This window comes from Osmia lignaria, chromosome 12 (assembly GCF_051020975.1).
Source record: "Osmia lignaria lignaria isolate PbOS001 chromosome 12, iyOsmLign1, whole genome shotgun sequence".
NCBI lineage: Eukaryota > Metazoa > Arthropoda > Insecta > Hymenoptera > Megachilidae > Osmia > Osmia lignaria.
Genome location: NC_135043.1, coordinates 2,412,704 through 2,422,624, shown reverse-complemented (window position 1 = coordinate 2,422,624; position 9,921 = coordinate 2,412,704). Strand labels below are relative to the sequence as shown.

Here is a 9,921-nt window from a genome sequence, read left to right as displayed (position 1 = left end):
TCAAACTGAATTAATAAACAGAATATTAATATTCTGAGATTAATAAACAGTATATACGTACTCTCTCCATCTGCAGTTATTGCGTGTACGTTTTGGGTACGTACACGATCTTCAGCCAACATTACGCCGCTATGATCTAAAGAACGATACAGATAAAAATAGTAACATTGAATAAGAAAAAACAAGGTGGGATCAGCTTGCACGCCAGGTGCACGCATAAACTCCGTGTGTTCCTAGATAGCTGATATTAGCACGTGGTTTTAAAAGTGGACAAACAATTTTGTCGTTTAAAGATATTGTTGCACGTAGCTATCTAGGAACCCACGGAGTTTATGCGTGCATCTGGCGTGCAAGCTGTTCCGACCTCGTTTTTACATGTATCTCTACGGAAAGTGATAAAGTCTCAATATCTTTTGACTACGACTATCTAGAAATACAAACGCAACGATTTTGAGCGTTTCTCATCAAGACCTTTCCAACGGAACCAAATTTGTATCTCTAGCACATGCAGTTGCTGAGGAATAAAATGCGACGATAGACGGACGCACACGGAGCGGGAATATAAGGTTCCTATCTAGGAATGTAAGCTACAACATAGGATATATACCTTCTATATTGGAAGTGGCGTTAAATTGTGTTGGCTGGTTTTTGTAGAATTTATTAACAGACGCGATATTTGCCGTTTCTGAAAAAGTAGAACAAAGTAAACAAAAAACAAGGATAATGAAAAATATATATATTGTTTCTGCTGAAAAGAAAATACCTGTAACAAATGTTATTTTTGGAAATTCATTACATTCATCAACGGTCGCGCTTTTCTGAAAAAATAAAAGAACGTAAACAAAAACAAAAATAATGAACAAAATATATATTGCTTCTGCTGAAAAGGAAATACCTGCGAAGAATGTTGTTTTTGGAAGAAGTTCATTACATTTATCATTTTCGTTAGGATCTGTAATATAACATGTAAAATATAATAAATTTTGTTTCAGAATAAAATACAGTGTTGTGTATTATTTCATAGAAATTACGTAATAAATAATATGCATGAGTATAATTTATACGAATTCGAAGCATACCTGTTGACATTAAATCGTTCTCGTAGTGTTCTTGTTTATGATCTTCGCTAAAGAAACGTAAAACTTGACCTAATGGCAGTGTCCCAGACATTAAATTTTCTTGTGATGTTATTATTTTCTTATCCTTTGCTTTATTCGTGCGTGTTCGTATACTCCTTATGTTTTCATTTTTTAATAATCTTTTATAATTTGTTTCCTGATCCGCAATTGGATTTGTTAAGTTATCTATATTTAAGAATGAAAAAAAAACACATTAAGTTTATGTAATTAAAATAATTAGAAAAATGAACATATTTGATTACAATCTAAAACTGTGGTTCGCACCGGTACATCGCGGCGCACCGGTACACTGCGAAATAATTAAAATTACATAAAAAATCAGTAAAATATGAAATACTATCCTCAATATAAATCATTAAATTAAAAACAATATATACATATACAGGGTGTCCCAGGTAAGTTTCCATCCCGTGGAGGGGTGATAGCTGGGGTGATTCTGAACAACATTTCCCTTTGCGAAAATGTTGTTTGAAGCTTCGTTTTTGAGTTATTAAAGAAAACCACTGGCCAATCAGAGCGCGCCTTTAGCGCGGGCCGAACCACGAGAGTGTTGGGTATGCTCTGCGTTCGAGCCGAGGTCGTGAACAAGTGTATCGGCACCACGCATCAAGTGCTCAAGTGCTCGAACGTAGAGCATACCCAACACTCTCGTGATTCGGCCCGCGCTAAAGGCGCGCTCTGATTGACCAGTGTTTTTCGTTAATAACTCAAAAACGAAGCTTCAAACAACATTTTCGCAAAGGAAAATGTTGTTCAGAATCACCCCAGGTATCACCCCTTCACGGGATGGAAATTCTTGTGGGACACCCTGTATATATATATATCTTAAGTTTTTATTTATGAGAGCGGGCGCCGCGACGGGGATGCTAGTAACAGATAGGCGAATTGGATTTAGACCGCCATTTTCCCTAGAGGACTCCGAGCGTAATCGAGGGTGTGCTGCTTTGTGTATTACAGATAATACCAGTGGATGTATACCTCTCTAAAATGTAATTATTCGTTACTGTTTAATAGATTGTTACATTGTTTAATCAATGCGTTTTATACCTAATTTTTAAAAAGAAAATATTACGGAATTGTACCAAAATTCGTAATTTAAAAAATAGATGCTTTTTCACCATAATGTTACGATTATGTCGGGCAACGACATCTGCTTAAATGGTGCTGTGATAACTATATAGCAATCAGTTAAATTTACATACATATACAGGGTGTCCCAGAACTGGGGTAGGAACGGAAGAGGGATGATTGGTGAGGTCATTCTAAACAACTTTTTCCTTTGCCACAATGTTGGTTAAGGCTTCGTTTTCGAGTTATTAACGAAGAACACTGGCCAATCAGAGCGCGCCGTTAGCGCGGGCCGAACCACGAGAGTGTTGGGTATGTTCCGCGCGGTCGTGATCAAGTGCCTCGGCACTACGTCGGTATGATGGGATTCGTTGAATAGAAGTTGCATCGGATAATGAATAAAAAAAAGAATAGAATAATTGTATCGAATTATTGATTACTCATGAACAACGAATCCTATTACACCGGCGTGGTGCTGATGCACTTGATCACGACCGCGCGGAACATACCCAACACTCTCGTGGTTCGGCCCGCGCTAACGGCGCGCTCTGATTGGCCAGTGTTTTTCGATAATAACTCGAAAACGAAGCCTTAACCAACATTTTGGCAAAGGAAAAAGTTGTTTAGAATGACCTCACCAATCATCCCTCTTCCGTTCCTACCCCAGTTCTGGGACACCCTGTATACCATTACCACGTATGGGAAGATGCTACGCACAACAGCGTTTATCGATGTACGTATTTGAAGCACCCGAAAATATTCATTTAAAGCCTACTCTTAGAATATTAACGATATAACCAACATACATAAGGATAATGATCGTAACATTAAATTATGAATCTGCTTATGGAATACATTTTTCATTAATCATGTTGAAAAAAAAAATTGTAATTGGAGTAAGAATGTCAGTCACCTATCAATAAACACAACAAAAAACGTAAGTTCTCCATTATAAATAATATACTTCTCTGTGATATTATATTAGAAAAGATATGAAAAACAAAATACAGAGCTCACTTATTGTAGTATAATACCTTTTGAAACATTTTATTCCTACAATATAACTTATGTTTCCACACAATTCATCTGTATTTTTTTCAACTTTGTCCTTACATTGTGTACTCATTCTATTACTTATGGTAAACATAAACTAACTACATAAATGATAATCATACTCATACCTATGAAAAACCAAAAATTTGGATGGACAGCCTTGAATTTTCTGATTATAGCACTGTGAAAGGATTCAACAATGTTGTTAGTCCTGACTGCTGAGCCATACACGCTGACCTTCGAAGAAATAGGTAGCCATAATTTAGATACGCCATAAACATAAGAACATTTGGATATGTGTCGGATAAACAATCAGCGACTAACTGAATTTGATGTAATGCTTCTGGAAACATATCGGATGGAGCTAAAGGCATTGTCATAGCCATTGACAGAATCTCTTTTGGTGCTCCTTGCAACCCCAAATTCTTCCACTTCCTTAATACAGCCTGAATAGTAAGAAAAGGATTATTCAATTCTGTATTGAGCACGTCAAGGAGGTAAGTTATGCAAAAAATACATGAATAATGCAAACAGTTATATTCTACCTGAGTAAAATGAAACCAGCATTCATGTATGGTAACCCTGGGGAATTGTGCTTGTACACTTTCCATAGCAGCTCTCTCGTAATCACACATGACAGTTTCTAAGTTGTCTTGCAATCGTGGAACAAGAGAAACTATTTCTCTCCATATTGCTGTGTACATTGCTTTAGTACGACATTCACATAAAACAAAAATGGTAGCGATTCCCTGTAAATTGGTATTATTTTTTAATCTGATAACGTGAGATAAGTGTAACAAGAATTATTAATAGTGATATACCGTGTCATTGTACCGTATGTGTACTGTGTACAGTTGATGAAAAGGAGGAATTCGTGGTACCACCTAATAAGAGATAAAAAATCATCAAAATGTAAAGACTTTCATTACTTGAAGAATATTAATCACATGAACGGTTTCTCTTAAATACTTACCGAAAAAGTACCATCCATATATATTTCTTTTGCATTGTCTAATGCACTTAGCAATATAGTATTAGAGAAAATTAATGCGCATTTGTTATCATTTGAGATTGCACATCCCTTGTAAATTTCATTCAGGACATCATAATTTTTTAATATTTCATGTGCACTCTGCACAGTTTTTGGCAAACATGGTCGAGATTTTCTCTTCTCTCTTGACATTATCGATTTCATACTGTTGTATGAAATATATGTTGCTGCATCAAGATTTGTACGACAAATATTGTCAAAGATGTCTTTATTATTTACTGAAGGATTTGTACTACATTCCTCCAGCATCGCTGATTTTAATTTTAATATTTCTGTACATTGCGGCTTGTTAGGATGGGTGTGTGGTTTTTGCACAAAATAACGTTCATTTTTTTGAATTAATGTTCCTGTACATTTGTTGGTTTGACGACTGGAACAACGGTAGATCTTCGGATTCTTAGAATCTTTATTATAAGAATACCCTTCATAAACGTATACAAAGGTATTATTTCTTTTACCTCTTAAAATCTCCATCTTTTGTGTTGCATTTCATATCTGTGAGAGATATATCACAATAATTTATAATATAAAATATTCAAAAAGATAAACAAAAATATATGGAAGAAATATTATACAAGGATATATTGTAAATACGTGTAAAACAATTGTTGAGTTTCATAATTTTAGAAATTGTAAAGTAGCTGTATACTGAGGATTAGAATGACAGTGAAATCTTAAGTTCGTGTCAACTATAAGTACTTACATAGGTATCACTTATGCAGATAACCTATTCTGTTAAACATAATTTCATACTACCGACGAACCATGCATGAGCAACGTAGAATGAACGCACCGTCGACGTCGACACACGTATCGTTGGCGTTTTGTTATTTTTTCCGACCTATTGTTTGTAGTATCCGGTTCCTGTTTGTCACGTCGATAGTATACATTGACCTTAATATGTTACAATTTTTTTTTTTTTTTCAGAAAAAATAGTATTTTCAAATATAAAATATTTGTCAGTCTCAAACAGATTCCAGAAACATAATCCGACTATCCAATGGTACGTTCTTTGATTAAGAAACAAAATACATGTATGTATGGTAATTGTTATTTGGCCGTTAAGACAATGGTTTTCTCTGGTTACCCTGGTTACCCCGGTCCAGATTAATCTAGATCTAAGAGATGCGATTATAATCTCAACGAAAAACGTGAGTATTATTTTAAATTAACGTTTTATACATACTTTTCTTCTATACTGGCTATTATTACTTATAATCTACAAAATATGCTAGAAGCATTTTATACCACTATTGATAATTTTTGTTATGCTAATCTCACATTATTAGATTAAAAAATGATTTCAATTTACAGGGAATTTCAGTTTACTGTTTTATGTGAATGTCGTACTAAGACCATGTACAAAGCAATATGGAGAAAACAGTTTTTCTTATTCCACGATTGCAAAACAACTCAGAAAGTGTCATGAGGTACGTTTTCATACCTTAACTATGTTACGTTCAACTTATGCTTCAAGTAAAATGAAGCTAAAATTTTTTTAATTCGTTTCTAGACTGCCATGAACATTATGTATATAATGAAACTCGAATGAATGTAACATTTGGTACATGTTCCTAATTACTCCAGTCTTCATTGTTTCATTATTTAACATGTCAATTATTATAGTATATAATCTTTTACAGATGACGTTACATCAACCTCAACGGATAACATTAATGTATGTATAGAAAGTCGAGGAGATAACAGAAAACAAGTGTTGTGTACATTTAGGAAACAGGAACAAGGAAGAAGCAATAGAGGGTAAATATCTAACCACCAACTCTACCTTATTAATGTTTAGATTATGTCTAAAAAATATAGTAAATTTTATTGATTTCATGTTTAATGTGTTCTTGTTTGTTTTAGGTGATATTTCATCACCATCTAATGACACTCCCAGTGATATTTGCACAAAGTCTTTACTGGAATTTCAATTAAGCGTCGATGATATGACAGATGGTATGTTTTAAACTTGAGTGACATTTTCAGACGATGTTCAAGTTTTTAAATACTATTTTATTAATTAAGTCCGTTTTTCAGATACTGACGTTTGTATAAGTGGTAGTCAATTAATTAGAAGAATGGCCTGGACGAAGGAGTTGCTGCTGCAAGTGAGACGTCTCCAGCATAGTACTACCACGTAATTCCATTTATTGCTACAAAACTATTTATTTGAAAATAGAAGAAAACCATGTGAAATGTAATTTAAATTCTATATTATGGAAATTAGAATAGAAAATTAAAGTTCAAGAGCTTCATCTACCCTTATTAAACTATTTACTTCTAATATGTTGGCGTTACATTGTTTTTAAGTAAACTTATGTAATATAATACCCGTCTTGCTTGAATAATTTCTTCAGTGTATCTATTTAATACTTTTACTCCATAATATTTTTGTTGCCATTTCTCCTTCTATGTCTGATCAAGCACTGAAAATAAAGAGAAAGACATGACATGTAATCATATATGTATAATCAACAACTGCATTTTGACATAGACAATATATTAGAGACAATAAGATTGAATGCTTTTTTACCTTAATCATATTTCCAGATATATCTTGCAAGAACGCAATTGCATTTCTGTTTTGAGAACATATTTCTGTTATTCGTCCTGGTATTTTATTGCATACTCAATATCTAAAGCAAGTACGTACATTGTTAGATTTTACAAAACTTTTTCGACAAATAGACAGAATTGTGGTCAAAACTATGATTTGAATTGAAGAAGCATAAAATAACTTTAAAAATTCACTAAATGCATGCTATAAACATGGATTAATGTACGAATTTGTTTCTTTTTAACTGACTTCGAAAAAGGAGGAGGTTACTCAATTCGTTCAGTATATTTATTTTTTTTTTTTCCTATGTCTGTTCACCGATTACTTCGAAATGGATGGACAGATCGGAACGAAACCTTTTGCATCTTGTAGAGTATGTCTCCCGATTGATACCGCTAAAAAAATATTTTGTATTTTTTCATTGCTAAGGATTATTATTGCAAAAAACAGAAAGTTTCTAATCTCAACATAGGATGATTTCAATATATATATATACAGTTAATACTGTTACTAAAATCTCATGAATTTTCTATTCCTTTTGCTACACTGTGAGATAATCACAATCAATCAAATTAACACTTTCTTTTTATTAAAAGTAGCACACTTTTTACTTTTGATTTTCTAATAGTATGCACTAATAAGAAAACACTGATTCAAATGAACATTTCTGCTAACAGATGTGCACATTAACCGCATTACTTATAAATTTGGCATATCACTCCAAGCTTAAAAAAGTGGTGTACATTTATTATTAATTTATAATATCAGATTGAACTAATTAATAAATATAGGATAGGTTAGGTACAGTATCCAACAGATTTAAGCATTATTTCTACTTAGTGTTATGTATCTCCTAATTTACTAAGCAACGTGTTATCTTTATTTTCATTTTTTAAACATGCATAAAGAATTTGAACTATCCGTAGTATGCTTTTATTAACATACTGCAACAAATGCATACATTGTCCAACAAGAGAACGCATTTACTAGGTATTGTAAACGTTTCAATACATAATGAATATTTTTATTAAAGTCTTAAGTAAATACATAAATTGATACTTATTATTGGTACATGTATACATGTACGATTTTTTACTTATTTTCATTATGACATATATACATTTACTTAACTTTACACATTTACTATGACATACAATATAAATTTTAAATTGTTTAAAGATTTAAAAGTTCAAATCTGTACCAAGGAAATATTTTTTTAACTGCTGTTTACATCTTTAAACCATTATTTATTGAATTTTGTTTTAAAATTAAATAAATATTTAATAATTGTTCATAACTAAATGCTCCTTCGTTCATATTTTTATAAAAACCATTTTTTTAGGTATTATTTGGTACCTAAATTTTTAAATAAAGGTAGCAACGTTGTTTTCGAAACAAAATATTAAATGTGCAGTAAGAAATAATTAAGGAACATTTCAAGAGATGCATCTCTAATTCAAAATGCAATTTTTCAATTCAATAGTTCTTAAGACATTATAGACTGAACAAAGAAATAGCTAATACAAAAATATGAAATAGAACTGCATATTTTTTACTAATGCAAATCAATTCCTTGGGATACTCCGCGTAGAAAACGCATCGCAATTCAGTCACCACTTTTTAGGTTATGAATTTGAATAAAACGTATTTCTAAAATTGGATCATATATATTTACTTATATGCACTTTATCATATGCTTGACACTATTTTAGAGTTATATATATAGATATATGTCATATATATGCTATATTTTTTATGCAGAAGCATTTATACAAATCAATGACTATTTGTTTATATGCAATGGCAGATTTCAGGACGTCCACCTTCTTCAACCAAGCACTTCATATATTACATAACTAAATGAAATAATAATAATAATTTTATATTAAAAAACAGATACATATTTGCTGATTGAAAATCCAAGAACAAATATGTCAATTTCCAGTTCTGAAAACATTATACATAAATACAATACTTTTATCTTTTGACAACTTTCAAAATTCCTAATCCAGAATAGAAAGCATTTATAAGGTACTTTATTAACGAGGACATGATTAATTACGAATAGTCTGACAATATATTACGATAATGACATTTCTTTTTATTGGCAATCTTTCGTACTTATCAATTTTTTGGCAACATACGGTGTATATGACGAAAGAAAACGCGTTATGCAGTAGACGCAATAAAACTGTATAAAATCGAAAAAATCGATAATTCGGTTATTATTGCATGAATTTTTGTAATCGACCTTTCTTTGTGCTGGAAATCGCAAAAACTTTTCAATTTTTGAACAAGGAAAAGTGCTTATCGTGGAAAATAAATTTTTCTAAAGATGACGCCGTAAAATATTAAAAGATTGAAAAAATCAATAATTTCGCTACTTCTCCACGTATTTTCATGATTCATGTCTTTTTTTCCAGAAATCGCAAATACTTTTCAGTTTTTGAACGAAGAAAGGTGCTTATCATGAAAAATAAGTTTTTAAATAGACGACGTAATAAAATTTGGAAAACCGGAAAAATCGACAATTCCTCTATTCCTCCATGCATTTCCACGATCGACTACTCTTTTTACTGGAAATCACTGTTATTTTTTATGATAAGCACCTTCCGTCGATCAAAAATTGTCGATACGTCAAAAATACAGTTTTATCGCATCAGCTGCATAACGCGTTACATTTTGTCATATGCTACGTGTTTCGCGAAAAGATTGTGAAGTATCGGAAATTACCAAAAAACAGAAATATAGTTGGCATAATATATTGTCAGACTACATGTAATTAATATCATGTACAACAATTGTTCAAGAAATTTAGTAAATTCCGTTGTAACGCTATCGCGAAATTTCATCGACACGCCACCTCGCAAAATAGCCCCGAATTATCCACGGCTCGCGATTCGAATATGTTAATGTTACGCGAACAAACATCGCGTAAACCTTATCCCGTTAGACTCTAATAAAACAATCCTAAACTATGTTAATTTCAAAGGAACTTTACCACCGTAAACGTTTATAACCTCCGTTTTTCGAACTCCAGGCCATCCGCG

At 32.3% G+C, this 9,921-nt stretch overlaps 1 protein-coding gene and 3 long non-coding RNA genes across 5 annotated transcripts; 1 reads left to right on the top strand and 3 right to left on the bottom strand.

Moving 5' to 3' along the window:
- Positions 1-3,154: 3,154 nt before the first annotated feature.
- On the bottom strand, positions 3,155-3,827 carry LOC143305932 (uncharacterized). Its single transcript, XR_013063170.1, has 3 exons — positions 3,806-3,827; positions 3,585-3,706; positions 3,155-3,497 (listed from the first exon to the last, which is right to left on the bottom strand). It is a non-coding gene; the product is annotated as an uncharacterized LOC143305932 (long non-coding RNA).
- A 20-nt stretch (positions 3,828-3,847) lies between these two features.
- LOC143305947 (uncharacterized) lies at positions 3,848-4,306 on the bottom strand (the record flags this gene model as incomplete). The annotated part of the gene is made up of 3 exons (XM_076691281.1): positions 4,234-4,306; positions 4,082-4,144; positions 3,848-4,009 (listed from the first exon to the last, which is right to left on the bottom strand). Coding segments are annotated over exons 1-3 (243 nt in total), but the record flags the coding sequence as incomplete, so codon positions are not given.
- Positions 4,307-4,899: 593 nt separating this feature from the next.
- On the top strand, positions 4,900-6,262 carry LOC143305931 (uncharacterized). 2 transcript variants are annotated; one of them, XR_013063169.1, is made up of 5 exons: positions 4,900-5,018; positions 5,239-5,462; positions 5,626-5,741; positions 5,955-6,072; positions 6,178-6,262. It is a non-coding gene; the product is annotated as an uncharacterized LOC143305931 (long non-coding RNA). The 2 variants fall into 2 exon arrangements; XR_013063168.1 differs by lacking the exon at positions 4,900-5,018 and adding an exon at positions 5,112-5,157.
- A 442-nt stretch (positions 6,263-6,704) lies between these two features.
- On the bottom strand, positions 6,705-8,650 carry LOC143305924 (uncharacterized). Its single transcript, XR_013063151.1, has 4 exons — positions 8,547-8,650; positions 7,121-7,266; positions 6,848-6,950; positions 6,705-6,740 (listed from the first exon to the last, which is right to left on the bottom strand). It is a non-coding gene; the product is annotated as an uncharacterized LOC143305924 (long non-coding RNA).
- Positions 8,651-9,921: the final 1,271 nt, after the last annotated feature.